Raw genomic sequence first — 23,276 nt, 5'->3', positions numbered from 1 at the left:
ATATAAAGCTTCACAATATTTACATGCATTTTTTCCCTCTCACCTTTATTACTTTCTGTAATGATGCCTTTGTTGTCAATGAAAAGCAATAAAAGAAAGAATCAAATTTGTGACACTCATTCACTGTTTGCAGAAATTGTTACAATCTGTTTAAAATATGTTTTAGGTTGACAGATTTGATTTGGTTGATCAATATATTATGTATTAATAAGTATTAATAAGCTATTTATATGAATTAATACCCCAGTATTAATATATAGCCTATGCATTAATATAATTAATAATCAATATGAATTAATTCAGGTAAATCATTAATTATTCAATACACCATATATTGCATATAATATACCTTAATAATAATATTGATTAATTGTTATTATATATTAATATGTACATAACATATTAATCAACCAAGCCAATTTGTCAATCTAAGATGTAATTTAAACAGATAACAAGAATCTTCAAGCACTTTTTATCATCACAATGAAAAGTATGCTTTCATATAAATTTTAAGTTTCTGTGAAAAAATAATTTCTATATACCATTTTATTAATACATATAGTATACTTAGAAAAGTAGTAGGAGTAGGAAAATGCAATTTTTTAGTACTTAGAAAAAGAATAGGTATTGTATGAAGCTATTTAGATAATATCTACTCTTTTTCACTTACCAATTTTGCCTCCTATATCAAGAAGTGCAGATGTTAATGTCAATCAGGAATTGTTGGTCACTGAGCAGTATGCATTTATTCCTTCGCTAATTCAGTCAGTTTTAATTAATAACAGCTACATGCTAGGTACTGTGCTACATTTAGGGCATACCTGGGTGAATAAAGCAGGTATAGTTCATTCCGTCTTAGTGGAGACAGATAATAAGTATACAAACAAACAGATAATAAATTATAAAAAGGAAGCAAATGGGCTTCAATGATAGAGAATAACATGGAAAGGCGGAGAATGGGAAGGGCTCTCTGAGGCATAGAATTGAAGCACAGATGTGACGGATAAAAAGCCATCTACAGGAGGCGGTAAGTGGAGTGAGAATGGCATGGCTCACGCTAGAGTTCCAGGCAGAGAGTGGCATTCGTTAATGAGCCTGCAAAGAAGCAACTAAGAAACTAAATGGAAAACCAGGGATTAGGGTGATGTTGTGGGAGCAAAGGAGGGAAAGTGGTTCTAGAGGAAAGAAAGAGGTTGAATAAGATGACGACGGAAAAGTGATTACTACATTTGGAAATTTGGAGATCATGAATGATCTTGATTAGTGCAGGTTCAATGGAGTGGTGGGAGTAGACAGAAGAAGGAAGAAGGAATTTACAAATGGGATGGGAGGAATGCGTGATGAGGATAGCTGGCTCCTGGATACGGGGTAAGCAAATAACCCTTCAGAGAAGTCTGTCAGTGAAACACAGCAACCAAATGGAGACATAGCAGGGAAAAGGAATATGGAGTCGACAGAGAGACTGTAACAAGTTTGCCAATTAGATTATCCAGTTGAAAGTAAAATTTGGGCCGGGCTCAGTGGCTCACTCCTGTAATCACAGCACTTTGGGAGGCCGAGGCGGGCGGATCACGAGGTCAGGAGATCAAGACCATCCTGGCTAACACGGTGAAACCCCATCTCTACTAAAAAAAAAAAATACAAAAAATTAGCCGGTCGTGGTGGTGGGCGCCTGCAGTCCCAGCTACTTGGGAGGCTGAGGCAGGAGAATGGCGTGAACCCAGGAGGCGGAGCTTGCAGTGAGCCGAGATCGCGCCACTGCACTCCAGCCTGGGCGACAGAGAGAGACTCCGTCTCAAAAAAAAGAAAAAAAAAAAAAAAAAGAAAATAAAGGAAAGTAAAATTTGATGATTCAGGAAAGAGAGACGTGACCATCAAAATAAAGTCCTTGAGGAGAGGGATTTTGCATCCAGAGAGCCATGGTGGTGCCAGGTCTGTAACAGTAGGAGGAACATTGCCTCCTTTGTGGCAGGGCGAAGGGGAACCCAAGTGCACCTGCAGGGAAATACGCAGATTTGATGGTGGGAAGATAAGAAACTTCCCTCTGGTGCTTTCTGCTTTCTCAGTGAAGGAAGATGAGGTCACCTGCTAAGAGTGGGAGTTGGGGTGGGGTGAGAAACTTGAGTGAGAGAAGGGAATAAAGTGACTTTTTCCGGTGGGAATGCAAGTCCACCAAAGAAATTTAGAAAGATGTAGTGTAGAGAGCCTCTGTGGGTTTTGAGAATATGGACTTAAATTAAAACTAGCCTTCCAGGGTATGTTGTTTTTCTGCAACATGTTTAAATGCTAAGAGCAAAGAAGCTAGATGGTTTCTCTAGAGTGGGAGTTTTTAAAGACAGAAAGAAAAATTGTTTTTAAAGACAGAAAGAAAAATCCATAAAATGGATAACCAGTGCACTAAGCAAAACAAAATAAAAAACAACCCAAACCAAAACCAAATCTAAACAAAACTTCATAAAAATGAATTAGTCTGTAGAACAGAGTTCCCTTATCTAAGGTAATTAGTGACTACTAGGAAGTAGTCCAAAATTGGCTGATTTCCAGCTCTAGTAGGTGGGAATTTAGCCTTTGTTCTTTCCCAACTCTTGGATTCATTACCTAGCCAGTTGCTAGGCCTCTTTGTACACTTCAGTGAAGCCCAGTTACCTGTTCCAGGAGCCATCATTCTGGAACTTTTTTTTCTTCATGTTCTAGTTGGTAGACTTGTTGCTGTTGTCCTTTGAAGTTCTGAATGATTAACTGTTTGCCTCCCTGCTTTTATTGGACTCCTAGCTGAGTACTTGTTTCTGGGTTGTAGCATACTCCTTGGTCTTTGCGCTCCCTAAGATAAGGGTTTATAGACTTTGAATCATTAGAATTCCACAATGTAAAGATGTGTAAAACATTTTGTGATAATAATAGACCATCCAAAAAAAGGATCTTTCACAGCCCTGCTCTCAGGATGTATTTCTTCACCCTGACATAAATCTTTCATTTTGCATCTAAAAGTCACTTCCTTTTCTTTTCCAATTCTTAGAATTTTAGAGAACAGCTGGTTACCATAATCAAAATGATATCTTTTCAACGACCAAAATAATATTATTGAACTATTGACTCATATTCCCTCAAAGTTAAAAAAAACCATTTTAAAATTTAAAAATCCGTTAGCCATCTCTCATAAATCCTCTTCACATAAAAATGATTTAGTTTTACACAAATGAAGGCCAGGCTCCTCCATGGATGAAAGCAGTGAGTCTGTGCAGGTCAAGTCAGGCAGCATGGTGAGAAGAGAGAGTGTTTTTTGTGGTCAGATGGATTTCAATTTGTTTCCGGCTGTGCCCTTCATCTACTTCTCTGCCTGACACTAAGTAGCTGCTTCTTTTTCCTCCTTTTTTCCCTACCTCCCGGAGACATGTCCTGAAGTGGAAAGTCATTCTGCATTTTATTCCTGGTCCTATCCATATTTGTCAGGCTATGGTTTAGCTGCAGTTGTCTAACTTCCTCCTGTCAAATTTCTCATTGGCAAAATGAAGGGGAGAGTATAACATTGTTTTTGTTAATTTTGTATTTTCCAAAGAACCCATTGAGGCATTATATCTCATCTGCAGAACCTCAACTGAAACCTGCTTATTGATTTTACTAATGTATTTTTGGCACAGTTCTCCAGCTTGTTATTCAAAGGTAGAGGCAATATAAATTTCATTTTGAAGCAAATGACAGCACTTTCAGTTCATTTCAACCTGAGTTTATTGTATGTAACCCCTAAATATTCAGGATGTGCTACATGTTCATTATGGTGCTAGCAAAAGTAGGTAGTATAAAAAGAACTTAAGATTTTCTATCATCATCTTACTCTTTATAGTGATGTAAGTTCCTCTCTCCTCAAAAATTTTACATGAAACTTTGGAACTATGTTGGAGTACCCCACAGAAGTAGAAGGGGAAAAATGTGCTGCAACACTCCAACGCACACATAAATATTATTTAAAGGGTCTGCAGACTGCCATGGCTACATGTATTTCAACATAATTGACTTCTTTTTTTTTTTCTTTTCTTTTGAGATGGAGTCTCATTCTGTTGCCCAGGCTGGAGCACAGTGGTGCAATCTTGGCTCACTGCAACCTCTGCCTCCCAAGTTCAAGCAATTCTCCTGCCTCTCCTGTAATCCCCTGAGTAGGTGGGATTACGGGTGCCCACCACCATGCCTGGGCAATAATTAGCTTTCTTTATAAACCGATATTTTATTTCATGTATTTTAAAATGTTATACTCTATAAAGGGGTCCCTAGCCTTCACTAGATTGCCAAAGGGGTCCATGGCACAAAAAAGATTAAGAACCCCCAAGTCTACTCCCTTCAAGTGCATACACTCCATTTACAGAGTTCTTAATCCTGCAAAAGACTAGGTTTCTTGTTCTTTTCAAAAGTGAATTGCCATCACAGTGTCTAAAATAAGATTTCTAAAACTTCTTATGATCTGAGAAGAAAATGGTAACCCTGAATTCCTATTACATGTTACCCAGTTCAGGAACTGTAGAATGCTGGTCTCGTATTTAGTGGCCGAACTTTACAGTAACACCTGGAAGCAGGTGTACACTCTTCTGTGCTTCCGCAACTCCTGATGATATAGTTTATCATCAATTTATTCCTCTTAAAGGTCATAGTAATTCCATATTTTAAACTGTCAGATCAATCTCACCAGCTGCCTGAAATAGTCATTGCTTTCATTGAAAAGCAAAGCAAGCTATGAATGCTAATAATTTTCTCCAGTAATAAAATGGCTCTCATTAAACGTTTAAGCCAGTTTGATGGTTTTCCTGGGTGTTTTCCCTGAACTGCTTACCTTAGAAAAAAGATATGGCTTTCCATGCTGTGGAAAACTTGACTGACTCTGTCACTTAAAAAAGGCAGCAATGGCAGCAATTAAAGAGGGAGTGGAACCCTCAACAAAACACAAATACTACCTTGGGGAGCATATTTGCAAAACGTCCAGTCTAGAGAGAAAAGCTGTAGAAGTAACGCTGTTGTCAAAACACACTTCTTTTCCTAGCATTTTGTGCCACCTTGTTGCATATATTTATAACCTGTTAACAATAAGTACATCACCATTGTCAGTCTCTTTTAAGTAGAAGTCAGAACATTATTCTTCTATATTTTCTGAAAATGCACATCATATATTTAACACCCATCAATGTGATATTATTTCATAACGGTCTGTGTGGGAAGAGGAATTTTTTAAACAATCTAATATTTGAAAATAAACAATTTATAACTATGATTCAAACCTAGAAAATTACAAAAGATGAAAGTGATTCTTTTTGAGCTTTATTGGACCAATTCCAAGGAGAAATTCAGTTATTTGTTTTCTTTAAATTCATATCTTGGATCTACTCTGTCCTTCCAAACAGTAACTTGGTAACTTAAGATTTTAGCCAAACTAAAATTATATATATGTTATTTTAATTTTGGCTATATTTCCTTTTTAGCCCCAGTGCATGTGGGGGGTGGGGTGGGGCAGGGAGGATGCCAGTAGGGTATAAAGAAAGAGTACCTGGTTGAAAGTGAATAGGTATGTTCAGTTTCAGCTGTTCCCCTTACTGGGTAACTTGGTGAGGTTTATTTATATCTTAAGGCCTCAGCTTACAAATTTGTACAATGAAATACTTTCCAGGTGGCGATTATGAATATTTCCTCCTTCTCCAATATTTCTTGACCTTAAAATATGGCCAGAATGGCCACTTGATTTTGACCACCAAGAGGTGAAAGAATGGAAAATAACAGCAAACCAGTGGTCAAGGAATGAAAACTAGAACACTGGCTTGGGAGTGAGGAGACATTCTTGCTTTGTTTGTAATGCATTATGTGAAACTGGGCTGGCCAGTTTCCTGATCCTTAAGATGGACAGGTTTATCTGGATTAGTACTTCCCAAATGTGAAGTGGTTAGACGTTATCCTTGTGCTTCGTTTATGTAGAATGTGTGTATGTATATGTTGGTCAGGGGTTGCGGGGAGCTTTTTAAACAATCAGATGAGGGTAGCTGCTCCATCTTAAAGGAGCTATGCTCTCTCCTTTATAATCTTCACCATCCTAGTTGAGATGCATATCATATCTTTTTTTTTTTTTTTTTGAGATGGAGTCTCTCTCTGTTGCCCAAGCTGAAGGGCAGTGGCGCGATCTCGGCTCACTGCAACCTCCGCCTCCCGGGTTCAAGCAATTCTCCTGCCTCAGCCTCCTGAGTAGCTGAGATTACAGGCACCCACCACCACGCCTGGCTAATTTTTTGTATTTTAGTAGAGACAGGGTTTCACAGTGTTGCCCAGGCTTGTCTCAAATTCCTGAGCTCAGACAATTCACCCGCTTCGGCCTCCCAAAGTGCTAGGATTACAGGTGTGAGCCACTGCGCCCGGCTGCATGTCATATCTTATATCACATCTGGACTTCTCTGGCCGATTTTCTCCCTCCCTCCTACAGCACCACTTTTCTCCACTAACAATTGTATGCTGCTTTGTTTAACTGCTGTGTTTATGTCATTAAAACCTGTTATGGGCTGAAATATGCCCCCTCCAAATGCATACATTGGACCCTAAATCCCAGTACCTCAGAATGTAAAAGTATTTGGGGATAAGGCCTCATTAAATTGAAAGGAGGCTGGTAGGGCATGTCCTAATCCAATTTGACTATTGTCCTTAAAAGAAGAGGGAATTTGAACACACACAGACACCAGGGACCTCTGTGCACAGGGGAAAGAGCATGTGAGGACACAGCGAAAAGCAGCTATCTGCAAGCCCAGGGAGAGAGGTCTCAGGAGAAACCAAAGCTGCCGAACTTTGATCTTGGACTTCCAACCTCCAGAACTGTGAGAAAATAAATTCCCATTGTTTAAGCCACTCGGTCTGTGATACTCTGTTATGGCAACCCTCGTAAACTAACACAAAGTGCCACTTTCATCATGCCACCTCCCTGCTAAGACTCGAATAACTCTATTGCTTATTGTATAATTTTTCAGAAACTCTGCATGTGCTTCAGGGTCTTTTGTAGAGTGAAAAAATGAAGTAGAAAGAGGATTCTAGGGCCAGATCAGCCCATGTTAACCCAGATGACCTGGGAACTTTTTTATTCTTCTTGAGACAGTTATTCTTTTGTAGAGATTGGTTGTGGGAGTCTACCTTAGTTTGTGTTGTCAGTTAAACAAATTACTTACCTTTCCAAATCTGTTTTTTTAATCTCAAAATTAGTGATAATAATCCCTATCTTGTTATAAAGATTAAATGAGATGGTATATATAAATCACTTAAAGTACCTCGTACTTGGGAAATGTTTAACAAGTGTGGATTTTCAAAATTAAGTGTTCATATTAGCAACTGCTAAGATATATTCCAGTTTCACATTCTAGATTCTATAAATGTAATCTACTTCCTCTTGATTGTTTCTTAAGAGTACATTTATGATCTAGACAGTTTTCTCCAGTACATCATGCAAATCCCCCAGTTTGCTTATTCATCCTTCAGTCAACAGTAATTGAATTATCACTCTGGGCCCAACAGGAATACAGGGAGAAGACAGAACTTCCTTTGTGCTGCTCACAGCTATGGGAGACTGACATGTGTATAATGGTAGTCTAGTATACAATATTGTGATAAGAGATTTCAAGGAAAGGTACAAGGGTCTTAATCTAGTAGATAAATTAAGAGATGACTGACTTTAGAGAGTGAATTTATGCAGAACCCTGAATGACAGGCAGACATGATCCTGCAGAGAAGGTGTGGGTAAGGAAAGCACCAGTTGAGAGCCTGAGGAGGATGGAGTATCTCCAACATCATGGCCTTTTCCTAGAGGAAATGTTTCCACTTCCTCTTACTATAGATCTAAGCTCTTTCACGTTTTCAAATGTCAGATCAGTTACTTACCATTTTCTCTGAAGCCGTTTCTACTTTAAACCACTGGAATCTCTCTCTTCTCTGAAACTCTAGTAGGTATTTCATATATACTTGTCTATGTAATTATAATGATCTTTGAAGAATACAAATTTGATAGATTAAGAAGCTGTGACTTAGGAATACAAATGGAGAGGGAAATCTTAAAAGGAACAGTATGGATATCAGCCATATGGCACCACCTGTTACTACTGTGGGACTTAGTGGCAAGTTCCATACCATTGGGTTCCGGGCTCAAGAAACAGACATAGTTAATTATTCTGTGCCTTTGTGTCTGGACGCATGCTTTTACATTTCCTTGGGAACAGGGAGGTGTTCCTGTCGTAAACTGAGAGTATGGTTTGAGAGACATTTTTAATATAAAGCATCTCATTTACCCATCTGAATTCCTATTGTTTCTTTATTCCTTTGTGCCGGCTGGCAATATCAAACTCTTTGTATAGCCTTAGTTTACAAAAAAAGCACCATCAAATTCACTTAAAAGCTTAAAACTTTAGTGATGCCTTAGTAACTATATATCATTATAAGAATGATGATGATGGAAACATGGTAATATAATGCTCTCTTTGCTTTTAGAATATGTTTCCATATCCAGTATAGTGGAGAAAGCTTTGAATTTGGCAGCGGACAAGTTAGTGTCCAAATGTGTTCTACTTTTAAAAATGTTGATGGATCAAAACATCAGTGTTTCTATTAAAAATTTATTGTTATCCTTCAGGTATATACCCAGTAATGGGATGGCTGGGTCAAATGGTATTTCTAGTTCTAGATCCCTGTTGGGGGAGCAGGGAAGGATAGCATTAGGAGATATACCTAATGTTAAATGACGAGTTAATGGGTGCAGCACACCAACATGGCACATGTATACATATGTAACAAACCTGCACGTTGTGCACATGTACCCTAAAACTTAAAGTATAATAAAAAAATTTATTGTTGTATATGAAAATGTACTTGGTGTTTATAAAAGGTGCTCAATAAATTTGCCTACTTGAATTTCTTAGAAATCTCTATAGAGGCCAGGTGCAGCGGCTCACACCTGTAATCCCCTCACTTTGGGAGGCCAAGGCCACACCTGATCACACTGTAATCCCCCAACTTTGGGAGGCCAAGGCGGGTGGATCACTTGAGGTCAGGAGTTTGAGATCAGCCTGGCCAACATGGTGAAAACCCATGTCTACTAAAAATACAAAAATTAGCTGAGCGTGACGGTGGGTGCCTGTAGTCCATGCTAGTCGGGAGGCTGAGGCACGAGAATTGCTTGAACCCAGGAGGCGGAGGTTGCAGTGAGCCAAGATTGCACTACACTCCATCTTGGGTGACAGAGTGAGACTCCATCAAAAAAACAAAACAAATAAACAAACAAACAAAAACTCTCTATAGAATTAAATACTTGTGACTTGCATGAGTTGAGGCAGTTTGAGGGGAATCATCACCAGTTTCATAAACAATAATAATAATAATGATTATTTTGTACATTTATGGCCTTCTAGGTACTGTGCTTGGTGATTTACATATATTTTCTTATTTCATCCTCCCACTGTCTCTGTGAGGATTAGGGGCGATTTTCCCCACTTACAGACAAGGAAACTGAGGGTCAGGATCCCACAGATAGAGAAAGGAGGAGACAGGCTAGAACTTGGGTCATTCTGGCTGCAGTCAAGAAGTTGCTGCCACTTAAATGCTCAACCTTTTAATATCTCCACGCGTCTATACAATGAGTTGGAGGGAAAGAGAAAAGAATCTTTTGCATTCCTATCCCTCTTCCCGCCACATGCCACAACTCTAATAATATCCCCTCCTTTTCCCCTTGTCATATCACTGTACACAGAGAGAAGTGACAAAACACTCTAGTCTGGGTTTTTGTTTCTGTTCACTTTTCCTGAGAAGTTCATCTTGCCTTGACAACATGACTAAACGTTTTGGAAAGACCACATACTATTAAACTTTCATTGAATGCCAACAGTTACATTGCATCGGGAAGTATCTGTTGAAAAGTCTATCCAAATTTCCCTCTCATTCATGTTCTGAAAGTTTCTAATTACAGGGCAGGGAAAGGAAAAAAAGAAAGGAAGAAAAAAACCCTGTGAGTTTCACATCTCTTACTTCAGACTTAAGAGACTTTGTACACTCACCAAGACTGGTTATTTAGCTTAGTTATAAGAAACAAAGGAATAGAAACCCTGCTATTTTATGAGTATTCATGAGAGTGGTTGTGCAAACTAGTTGCAGTAAGGTTTCCAGAACTGAGCTAATTCTGGGACAAAAAATTCCTACTGTTTCATGTGGTTAGTTGGACAGAAATGCCTTAATTTTGCAGAAACCTAAAATATCTGCTGCTACTATTAACAGTTACAGAGAGAAAAAACAAAGGACGGCTGCCTATTCCTAACTGGAATTGGACATGCAGCCACTGCCTGACAATAATGGCTAGTGATTTTATCCTGAAGGAAGTGATTCTATTTCAGTAATTTCTTCATAGGAGGTCTTTGTTTCTTCCCTTGAACATAACTGTGGAATAAAGTTTATAAATATAAATTAGATCTGTTCATATGTATTAAATTTTTTAAATAAACTTTATTTTGAAATAATTTAAGATAAGAAATTACAAAAATATTACAGGGCTCTCATGTACTCTTCATTTAGCTTTCCTTAGTGTGACATCTGACAACCATAGTACATTATCAACACCAGGAAACTGACATTGGTACAATGCTATTAATTAAACTACAAACCTTATTTGGATTCCATTAGTCTTTTATATACATTCAATTTTATCCAGTGTGACAACCTCTACTTTTTTATTAGAATGTTACATCACTCACATTTAATGTTATTGGAAGCATGGTTGGATGTTCATCTTCCATTTTGCTGTTTTCCATGTCTCTTTTTTTAAATTCTTCTGTTCCTTATATTAAATAGCTATTTTGTCATGGCCCATTTTAATTCCTTCATTGATATTTTAACTATATTTTTGAGTTATTTTCTTAGTGGTTGCTCTAGGAATTAAACTCTCTGCTTTAATTTGTTATAGTCTACTTCATATCAATACTATCTTAATTCCAATAAAATACAAAAACTTTTCTGCAGTATAGTTCTAGTCCCTGACCACTCCTCCTTTTTGCTATTATTGTTGTATACATTAAATAGGATTATAATTTATTGCTATGTAAATGCTATATCTTTTAAAGAAGTTGAGAGAAGAAAAGGAAATGTTTATAGAATATTTTATATTAATCTACATATATATTTATATTTGAACAATATAATATTTATAGGCTATTTTATATTAACCTACATATTTACTGTTACAGTTAAATACAAAAGGCTTCAGAGAAATGGTAAATAACTGGTCTGCTGTTTGAAAATGTGATAGACTTATTTACTGGTACCCTGTATTTCTCTCTGTAGGTTCAATTATGATCTGGTGTCATTTCCTTGGTCCAGTATACCTCCATTCCATCTCCCTTCTTTTGTGCTATTATTTCATACATATGTGTGTGTGTGTGTGTGTGTGTGTGTGTGTGTGTGTGTGTGTGTCTATAGTTGTTTGCAATAATTCTGCCCAGTTTTGTCAATGTGTTTGTTTTTCTGGGAGAGGATTTCCCACATTCCTCGTTCTGCCATTTTGTAAGCTGGTTCACCTATGTATTGGACTTTAAAGTAGAAGCTTTGGCCAAGACCTTAAGCCATAAGATTTAAGATATGCACTACTAAAATGGATAGTGAAACAGCCTACTCTTTATGTTTTAAAGAAAGCAGATGGACAAGGACATTTATATAATATATAAAACTTACCCGCTTCACAGTTATAAAAGCATTGAAATAGTAGAGACGTGGGAAGAGCTTCAGAAGAGTTTTGTTGTTGTTTTGTTTTGGAAAGCACTGCTGTGAGTACAGCCCCTCTTCCCTTGGGGTGGAGATCTGGAGAGGAATATGCCTACTAATTCCCAATCAAGAGAGGGGCTTTAAAGAGACCACTGAGAACGCTCATCAGAGGGTTTAACATTTGTCTTCTGCAGTAGGCTGGTGTCTTGTCATGCTTGGGAAATATAAAGGACACAAGAAGCAGAATAGTTCATTTAGGAAGTAATTGCATTCTCGGGGTTTGTTGGAAGAAAGAAAACATGTATGAGTATTGTCCATGGACTAAAGAGAGCCCTGGGAAGAATCTTAAATCCTATACAAGGCGTTTGCCTGGTAACATGAAAGAACCTCAGAAAACGAAAACTGGAAGTGGACCACAAGATGCACTGGGGCTGTGGAAAAAAACACAAGCCCCCAGCTGGAGTAGAGATGTGTTTGTGCATGTCAGGGAACACAAGGAAGAAATCTCAAAAACAGAGAATCTCAGAAGAATCCACAAAAAGCATCTATGAAAGAAAGACTCAGCTTTAACATGTACCAAGCCAAGAGATCACAAAACCAGCTTATAAAAGTACTGCTGAAGTAATATTTTTCTTGCCTCTATTCTCTCTCTCTCTGCATCCTTTTCCAACTATAAGGGTTTAAAAACCAGAGTTATCAAGCTTGGGAGGGTTTGACCGTAGGCAGGGGAGGGGAGAAGTCAATGACTTCATCCCCTTTCTCCTGCAACAAGCTCTACCTTGAGCAGGAGAGAGACTTTAACTCAACGAACCCGGCAGTGTCTGGGTTAATTCTTTTTCTCTTTTCCTTTTTCTTTTCTTCCTTTCATATCCAAGTTAACAGAAAAGTTCTGAGGCTGCCTGAGATTTCATCAGGGTAGAAGGAGAGTTAGCCCTGAATAGAATCAAAGAACAAGCCAAAGTTGCTTTGAGATTAAATGCCATGAGTCATGTTTGTTTACTCTCTAGTTATCTTGTAGTTCTTAACCTAGTGATTTTACACACACACACACACACACACACACACACACACACACATACACACAGAAAGGGGGCAGAGAAGGGAGAGAGAGAAACTAGACTTGGACAGTTAGCTATCTTAAGCATATTTCTTGCTTTGGATTTAATATCAGGAGAGTCTCTATCCAAGTCTTGCTGTAGGATACAGTAGTGGATAATAGGTGGTGAACAGAGTGGTTGTGAATGAAGTTGCTGGAAATGAGAAGAGGAAATAAAATTGCTGACATTAAACTTTGGATCCCAGCAACAGATTTCCTCTAAACATTTTGAGTACTAATTTCGCCCCGTCTGGAATCTCACTTGTTCTGCTTTTTTTAAATAAATAGAGAGCTAATTTAACATCATTTGACATTAAGAATTGTTAGGAATAAGAAAGAGAGACATCAAAAGAGGGGGTGGCACTATTCTGTGGATTCTTCATGCATCAACCTGGCACTACTTTGAATATCCATCCATCCATTGGACAAATCTTTATTCTGAACCTACTATATTTGGGCCATTGTATTAGGCACTAGGGATGTCTCTATTAATAAGATAAATATGGCCACTGACTTAATGCCTCTTTTGTTCTCCCAGGAAAGACAGACATTGCGTCAGTGGAATGAAAGGCTTGAAGGAGGAGTCTAGAGAACACACAGAACCAGTAACAGGCAGACCAAATATACTTTGAAGGTTACGGAAGGGTTCTCTGTGGAAGTGACGTTGAGACTGAATCCTGGAGAATGGGTCAGATTTAGCTAGGTAAACAGTAGTTGCCTAAGAGGTTCAACATGATCTGCCACTGCCTAAATTTCCAACCTCATCACAAGCCACTTTGACGTTTGCTCCCCATTCGCCAGCCACTTGTCTTCTCTCAGTTCCTCATACTGCCTGCCTGGAACGTTATAGTCTAAACCCACTCTCTCCTCACTCTGTATGGCTAGCTCCTTTTTAGTGCTCAGCCTCAATTATTCTTTGTTTCTGCATTTTACTTGTTTCCATCATTTTATACAACTCTATTTCCAATTGTTTCTTTTATTTTTTGGATTCCTTGTTTTCTGATTGCTTGCTAGAGATGGAATCTCCAAGAGGGAAGGGAATGTATCTAGCTCCTCACTTTTGCCTCTCCAGTCCCTTGAACAATGTTTGACACATGGTAGTTATGCCTTAAATGTTTGTTGACTAAATGAATGAATAGAAGAGGTAAGTTACAGCCCTGAGTGGGAAAGAGCTTGACTCATTTGAAGGAAAGAAAACCAGTATGGCTTTAGCATAGAAAGCAAAAGGGAAAGTAGTGGTTTGGGGCTGAGAAAGTAGACAGAAATTCAATTTTGCAATCTTTTGCACTAGTATTCTTCAAATTGCTGTTAGTGAGTCATGAAATCAATTCAGTGGGCTGTTACCAGCATTTAAACAAAAGTAATAGACTAAAATCAGAGTACATTATACTTAGTAAAAGTATCACATGAAACTTACTTCGATATTTTAAATATTTGTCTGTGTATATATTTATATATTGTATTGTGATATGCAAAGGTTTCTTTGTTTTGGTTTGCAGTAAATAGATATAAAAGCCACCATTGTAGACCATGTTAAGGATTTCTGATTTTTCTACTAAGGGAATAGAAACTCATTGATGATATTTTCCCAGAAGAATAGGTTTTAAGATTTCCTTCCAATTGGAGACATTAATCATAATAAACAGTGTTACTACTTTTAGCAACATGCATGCATGAAAAATCAGGCTAGCCTGCATTTATTGCTACCCCTAGATTGCCTCATTTTGTTTCTACAAGGTAAGAGCTATGTCTTATACACTATTGTTTCCCCAGTGCCTACTATAGACTAGGTAGATAGTAAAGATGTATTTGTTGAATGAACAAAGTATCTCCTATGAAGCTACTGTTTGTGAATTGAATGGCCGTAAGTCCCAGAAGATGCTCTTCTGCTATGCCATTCTCATTATTACAGTTTTTAACACAGAAAACTTTGGTGAGAATAACTACCAGAATCTTGTTTACTTTTTGAGGTTCCACTTGGAGAGTGTCAAGTATAAAGTCTATAGGGCCACAAAGTTTCATGGTATACACCTGTCTGATTCACCATTTTTTTGCTCCCAAGCACCTTGCATAGCACAAGGCATATTGTAGATATTTATTTTTAAGTGGCAAATATATAAAAAAAATTCTTATTTTCTACTGTCACAACAATAATTACAACAGATAGTACATCTTTCAAGCAAATATATAATGTTATTAGTGATAAGTCTGTGTAATGTTTATCTTAAAAGCAAATCATATGCATTGAATATTTATTATGGGCTAGGTACCTTTCACAGTACTGTTATTCACATTACAAGCAAGTAACCTGGGTCTTAGAATATGAAACTGGAACTTGAATTAAGGTCTTTCTAGATCCCATATCCAATGGTGTTTTCACCAAATTATGCTGCTTCAATAAAGAAAATAATTGGCTTTCCTTAATCCTTTGAATCCCTGATAGTACTGTCCTAGCATTGTCCTACATAGACATTTCAGCTTCTGGAGAGGGAGAACATAAGCTCTCAGGAATTACCACTACTGCAGCAATCTAAAGGCCTCATGCTCTTGGGCCTAGGAGCTTTATGTGGACCATCATATGCAGAGAACGCTTCATATTAAGAAATCACTTCTGAGGGGAAATGATATGAGGGAAATATGGATGGTAAAGATGAAAATGAGGCAGGTGATTTTATATCATCCATGAAAATATATTCCACCCACAGCTCTAGAGTATTAGCTGGATTCTGACTTGGGAATGGATGTAGTTCTCATACTTTGAATTTAGTTGGCACGAAAACATCAGCCATACTAGTAGAAAGTCATTGCTGATCACTTTAAAAATGTTGTAATAGAAATAGCACAGAAAATGCTGATAATGGGAAGTGCTGAATCGTAAGGATTATATCACTCAATATAGGTATATATTTCTTGTATTATAAATTTAACTATAAATACCAGAGTAAAAATTACTCTATTGTAGTTTTGCCTGTATTGTTTTATAATGTCATCCAATAAATATAAAATGTAGTTTCAAAAATACTTAGAGCCTAATCAAAGACACAGTACAGTATAGTAGTAAATGGATAATCATGTTTGTAAGATGTGTGTAATATGTAGTTAATTAGGGAAAAATAATAAGAGATAAAGGAGAAACTCATATCGATATTGATTAACAGTGTAAGACAGTATAGTAGAATAGAGGATGAGGGATGAGGGTAATACAACTTATGGATAAATAGAAAATGAATATCCCTTGACTTGAGCAAAATGCTTTAGCGTAATTGGGCTTGAAAATTATCCCTCTTACCTGTATATATATATATATATATATATATATATATATATATATATATATATATATATATATCTCCTATCATTCATTCATTATTTAACAAATATGTATTAAGGGCCCACATGTGCCTACACAGGGACTGGGAATTTCACAATGAATGAAACACACAAAAAACCTGCCTTCATAGAATTTATATTCTAATGAAGAAGGGAGAAGAGATAGTAACACAACAAAAACTACATAAGTGGATGTTAGATGGTCATAAAGCAAGAAAGCAGCGGTTTTGCCAATTTTAAATAATACAGTCAAGGAAGACTTCACTGGAAAGATGATATTGGGATAAAATCCTGAAAGTTACTAACAATAGCAGCCAGGTCCAATCAAAATAACAGAAATGTGAAATCTGAGTGCCTTAGTCTGTTTCGTGCTGCTATAACAGAATGTGACCCACTGGGTAATTAATAAAGTGAATAAATTTATTGGCTACAGTTTTGGAAGCTGGGAAGTCCAAGGCAAAGGAGCCAGCAGTTTTGGTGCCTGGTGAGGCTATTCTTTTCTTTCAAGATAGCCATTGTCCAGAGGAGAGGAAGGCTGGATCTAAAATATGGCAGAAGGCAAAAGGGCTAAGAGAGAGAGCCCATTCCATGAGCCTCTTTAAAAAGGCATTAAACCCACCCATGAAGGTGAAACCCTCATCATCTAATCACCTCTCAAAGGCCCCACCTCCCAATACCATTGCATTAGCAATGAAATTTCAACATGAGTTTTGGAGGGAATAATAAAACTATAGCACTAAAGTAGTTTATAATTGGTTAATGTTATCAGGAAACTTTTCTATTAGGTTTAAAACAAGAAAATGCAAAACAAAGATTATAGTAATTTATCATGATAAATTAGACTCATAGTTTGGCCTCATCTTTATTTAAAAAGTTGATTTAAAATGCTGTATACATTTTGAGCCTGATTAATATGCATGATAAGATAAAAGTATTTGTACTTTAGGAGCTTAAGAAGTAAGTGATGAAAGTAAATAGATGTTTTACTTTAAAAACATTTTTTTTCTTGTTGGTACAAATAATGATGGTTGATGCACCAGAATGAAGAACGGGGGGAATCCTTATTTTTTATAATTCTTAAATAGAGAACTATGGGTGATTTTTACCATTCATAAAATATTGCTTCATATTTTTTACAACCAAATATAGTGAAGAAAGTGAGTTTAAAAACTCAAGGGCGTGTTAGAAGATCCCATTTTTTTAAAAAAAAAATTTAAATCCTCTCTTTTCCTATTGCTTTAAGTATTAAGAAAAAGCAGTGAAAAGGCCTGGAAAGATACACATCATAATGAAAACGGTGATTACACTTTATTCTTTGTTCACTTCAGCAGTTTTTGTTTGTGACAATGAGCAGGAATCATTTTTATATATTTTTTTAAAGTTGATGTTTAAAAAGAAAGATCATTAAAAATTTAAAACGAATTTGATTTATTTTGAAATAAAAACATTTTAGAATTTACATATTAAAGATAAATAATAAAGATATTTGAAAAGGTATTCCAAATTAGATGTAACTTATAAAATGCTGAAATACAAGTGTATGTTGTTTATGAAATCTCAAGGACTTGGTATAATGGAATAGCAAAGATGTTCATTCATTGAATAGCTTTTTATTTGATTTTAAATAACAGAGTAAGTGTAGAAGAAAAAAGGAAAGTATAGAGAGTATTTTTCCATTAAAATATTTTTATTTAACTGCTTCCAAATTAAACTGGTGTCTTCAAATGAACAAACATTTCTTTAAAAATGTCATTACTAAAGTTCAAATTCAACATGAATGTACTTTTGTAATTCCTAACGAATAGCTAAGGTGAAAATATCTTTCTTTTTTATTGTGAATTTGTATATTGCTGACCCTACTGAGAAAACAATATGTGGCTTAATTATGATATAAACAGTACAAAAATAATTTTAAGTTTCCATAATTTCAACATATTTCTCATAAAATACTTGGCAAATGAAAAGCAACACAAGCCCTGTAGTTTCCTAATAATTATTCACAGTATAAATTTGAACAAGTAAATATGGAAAATAAACAGTATCATCCAAACATGTTTACCTTTTCTCTAAGTGATGTGTGATACCCATTCGTATACACAGGGAACTCAACCTATCTAGTGTCCTCGGGTAGACTTTTTCTTCCTAAGACGCATACTCATAATTGTTTAAATCTTAGAACTGCATCCAAGAGGAAGCTTAACAATAGTGATTGTTTATTTTGTAGGTTTTAAAGACGCTAGAGTGCCAAAGAAGACTTTGAAGTGTGAAAACATTTCCTGTAATTGAAACCAAAATGTCATTTATAGATCCTTACCAGCACATTATAGTAAGTCATTCACTGTTTATGAATTCTTTCTTGGAGGGGGACTGATATGTTTCTGTGAATATTGCGGGTGTTGCTAGTAAAGTAAAACTGTGACAACTTCTGCATTTGTTATTAAACTCATATGAACTTAATATGGTACAAAGAGGCTGTGGAACATAATAAAAATAATTTATCTCTTCATTTTATTACTGTAAGTTTCCAGAAAAGAGGAACTTGAAAGGAAAAAAATACCCAAACATCCGTAATAATAATGGAACAATAAAAAATGTTGTTATCACTTAGCAATCATCAGCCTGCGTAGTTTACACCCTTCACATGAGTTGGTGGAAAGAAGAATAAAAGTAAAAGAATTTCTGAGTTTAGGGCTATATTATGGTTTGCATTTTCAGGGCAATTAATTATATAAACTTTCCCTTAGTTAGATATGTTTAAATAAATTCTTCTATGGATGCTTAATTTTAGTGAAGAGTTAAGTAATTCAAATTTTAGTACGTAATTTTCCGAACTCCAGTGGAAGTATACATGCTCTCTTCTGGTCAATAAACAGAAGGGAGATTTCCTTACTGAATTCAACATTTGAGACTCAGGTTTATATGAAGTAGATAAAGGTTTTATGGATATTTAAGGAGTAATCCATAGCCTCATTTTTTACTTGAAATAAAATGCTGTTTTCTTACTCTGCATCCATTTCTAGATATCATCCTCTTTCTTGCCCTCCTTGGATGAAAAGTTTAATATATTATAATTATTTGTAATGTCTTCTTCCTGTCCATTCATAACTTGAATTATTGACCTGGACTCAGCCCTTCCACTTCACAAAAAGGTCTAATTAATTGGCTTCTTTGGTGTTAAATCCAATAAACTCTTCAGTCCCCCCACTCCTTCTACCCAACTCTGCTGCTCATTACTATTTTCTTGAAACTCTTCTCAGATTTTTCTGGTTTTGTTTCTTCTGTTTCCTTGCTGTTGGTTACTTCTCAGTTTTCTTATGCAAGCTCTTCTTTCTGTCTGACTCTCTTTTTTTAATAAATTGAGGTATAATATACAGAAAGTGCATAAATCTTAATTGTTAAGCTTGATGGATTTTTACATATGTATTCCACCCACGAAACCATCACTCAGATTATAAGTACTCAGGAAGACTTGCTCATATACCTTCTAGTCAATAACTTGCCTCAAAGGTAGCCAATATTTTACCTCTATTATCATGGGTAAGTTCTGATCATTTTTGACCTTCATATACATTTCTGCATTCAACATTGTGTCTATGAGATTCATTCATGTTGTTGTGAGTAGCACACTTCCACACTTTTACATTGCCATGTGGTTTTTCATTATTTGAATGTCACAAGCTATTTATTTAATCTACTGATAACCATCATATTCTTTTTGAATGGCAATGGTGATTTCCTATAAATCAGGCTACCATATATGTGTGGCTTCATTTCTTTTCTGTTTTATTAGTCAGATAGTCTGTGTTTGCCCCAATACCAATCTATCCTAATTTCTGTAGTTTGCGCCAATACTAATCTATCCTAATTTCTGTAGCTTTAAAATGTGTCTTTATATATGGCAATGTAAATCCTCCAATTTTTTCTTCTTCAAGAATATCCTGTCAGTTATAGTTCTTTGCATTTCCATATAATTTTTGGATTCATTTTGCCAATTTACACACACACACACACACACACACATACACACTCATGCATGCATGTACACGCACATGCACACAAAATTGCTGGGATTTTGGTTGGGACTGTAATGATTCTACAGAGGAGAGATAATATGATAACAATATTGAGTCTTCCAATCCATTAACAAACCATGAATCTCATCCACAACTAAACGTTACTTAATTTTATCTTTAACTATCTCAGTAATGTATTATAGTTTTCTTTAAGAAATCTTGTGTGTATATATATACATATTTTATATGTATTTTTTGATATTTGATGTTTTAATGTAATTGTAAAAGTATTTGCAAACTTTATTTTCCAATTAGTTGTTGCTTTTTTTTTTTTTGAGATGGAGTCTCACTCTGTTGCCCAAGCTGGAATGCTGTAGTGCTATCAGAGCTCACTGCAACTACCATCTCTCGGGTTCAAGCAATTCGCGTGACTTAGCCTCCCTTGTAGCTGGGATTATAGGCGTCCACTACCATGCCTGGCTAATTTTTTTGTATTTTTAATAGAGACTGAGTTTTGCCATGTTGGCCAGGCTGGTCTTGAGCTCCTGATTGTTTACGTTTAGCAGAAAAATATGAAAAAATTATTTATAATAACCATAAGATAATGTAAGCCTACAGTGTAAGGGCTCTGATAAGAGACAATGAAGATCACTCTGGAGTGCATAACAGGAAGAATTAATAACAGGAATCCTTCTGGAAGGGATTTCTAGGGGAGGTAAGATGTCAGCAAAGACCTGAAGGTTAGCAGAAATTTGTCAGTTAAAGAGAGAGAAAATGACTTTTCTGAATTGGAAAAAATAAGCATATGTGAAGTAGTCTGAAGGCGGGATATAATAGTACACGATTCAAGGAAATGAAAGAAGTTCAGTATGGTTGGAACACAAAACATTTCAAAAAATATGATTATTTTGAATGACTTTAACTCTTCTACTTGATCTGACCAGGCCTTATTACTGACTGCCATGCAGCCCCCACATGTGTCTTGCCGGATGATCTGGGGAACTGGCCATTCAGTTTCTTCTTTTAACATGGCAGTCATATATATTATATATTATATAATATTATATATTACATATTATATAATATTATATATTACATATTATATATTATATAATATTATATATTACATATTATATATTATATAATATTATATATTACATATTATATATTATATAATATTATATATTACATATTATATAATATTGCATATTATATATAATATAATATATATTATATATTATATCTATTATATAATTATATAAATATATTATATTTATATGTATTATATAAATATATTATATATATTATATATAATATATATTATATATAATGTATAATATATAATATATATTATATATATATTATTATATATATATAATATAATATATAAATATATAATATAATATAATATATAACATGTATAATATATATACAATATATAACATAATATACTATATATAATATATAATATAACTATAGAATATAATATGAATATATAATATAAATTATAATATAAATATAAATATAAAATATATTATGTATATTTCGTTTTTACATTTTTTAAAATTAAACTTTAAGTTCTAGGGTACATGTGCACAACGTGTAGGCTACATAGGTATATATTTGCCATGGTGGTTTGCTGCACCTATTAACTCATCATTTACATTAGGTATTTCTGCTAATGCTATCTCTTCCCCAGCCCCCCACACCCCTGACAGGCGTTGGTGTGTGATGTTCCCCACTCTGTGTCCAAGTGATCTCATTGTTCAGTTCCCACCTATGAGTGAGAACACTTGGTGTTTGGTTTTCTGTTCCTGTGTTAGTTTGCTGACAATGATGGTTTCCAGCTTCATCCATGTCCCTGCAAAGGACATGAACTCATCCTTTTTTGTGGCTGCATAGTATTCCATGGTGAATATGTGCCACAGTTTCTTAATCCAGTCTATCATTGGTGAACATTTGAGTTGGTTCCAAGTCTTTCCTATTGTGAATAGTGCCACAATAAACATACATGTGCATGTGTCTTTATAGTAGCATGATTTATAATCCTTTGGGTTTATACTCAGTAATGGGATTGCTGGGCCAAATGGTAATTCTAGCTCTAGATCCCTGAGGAATCACCACACTGTCTTCCACAATGGTTGAAATAGTTTACAGTCCCACCAACAGTGTAAAAGCATTCCTATTTCTCCACATCCTCTCCAGAATCTGTTGTTTCCTGAGTTTTTTATGATTGTCATTCTAACTGGCGTGAGATGGTTTCTCATTGTGGTTTTGATTTGTATTTCTCTGATGACCAGTGATGATGAGCATTTTTTCATGTGTCTGTTGGCTGCATAGATGTCTTCTTTTGAGAAGTGTCTGTTCATATCCTTTGCCCACTTTTTGATAGGGTTGTTTTTTTCTTGTAAATTTGTTTGAGTTCATTGTAGATTCTGGATATTAGCCCTTTGTCAGATGGGTAGACTGCCAAAATTTTCTCCCATTCTGTAGGTTGCCTGTTCACTCTGATGGTAGTTTCTTTTGAATGGCAGAGTATATTTAAAAATCAAACTGCATCTGGACATCTAAGTTTCAGCACGGGGACCTTTTCTTGAAAATTTTGTTAACTATAGCAACATATTTAGGCTATAGTAATTACCTATGTGGTAATATTATATTATACCATATTACAAAACATGAATAAACCATATATTGGTATCATGTTTTTCGTTAGTTTCTCCAACATCAGGCTTAGACAGCAACTAGCATTCTAATTTATAGCCCTTTTAAATGAAGAGATCTGTGAGCTTTACAGTTTTCTTTATTCTTCTTATTCTCGCTATGTGTATATGGAAAAAAAAACAACTGTGGGTGTGTGCGTGTGTGTGTGTGTGTGTGTGTGTGTAAATTGTTTTAAAAAAATTTCCTGCTCTGGTTTTCACAGAAAGATATTTTTCGAAATATATAAATGAGCAAGCACACTCAACACTGAATGATATTAGTGAAAGGGAAAGTTGAGTGAATCAAGCCAGCTTACTATTAATAGTAATGAGCTCTTGGTGCCAAACAGGCTAACACAGCTTTGGCTGCCTCAAGGCCAGGAGACTGGGCTCATT

General features: G+C 35.7%; 1 protein-coding gene across 2 annotated transcripts in view; it reads left to right on the top strand.

The window, feature by feature from the left end:
- The window catches only part of PLA2G4A (phospholipase A2 group IVA), a 159,854-nt gene that overhangs the window by 7,050 nt on the left and 129,528 nt on the right, over window positions 1-23,276 (top strand). For both annotated transcript variants that reach the window (XM_004028065.3, XM_055378071.2), the window contains exon 2: window positions 18,390-18,491. In XM_004028065.3, coding sequence (XP_004028114.1) covers window positions 18,459-18,491 — 33 coding nt within the window. In that variant the 5' untranslated portion in view covers window positions 18,390-18,458. The remainder of the gene's footprint in view (window positions 1-18,389; window positions 18,492-23,276) is intronic.

Source organism: Gorilla gorilla, chromosome 1, assembly GCF_029281585.2.
Source record: "Gorilla gorilla gorilla isolate KB3781 chromosome 1, NHGRI_mGorGor1-v2.1_pri, whole genome shotgun sequence".
In the NCBI taxonomy this organism is placed as follows: Eukaryota; Metazoa; Chordata; class Mammalia; order Primates; family Hominidae; genus Gorilla; species Gorilla gorilla.
This window is presented reverse-complemented; position numbering and strand designations above follow the sequence as displayed.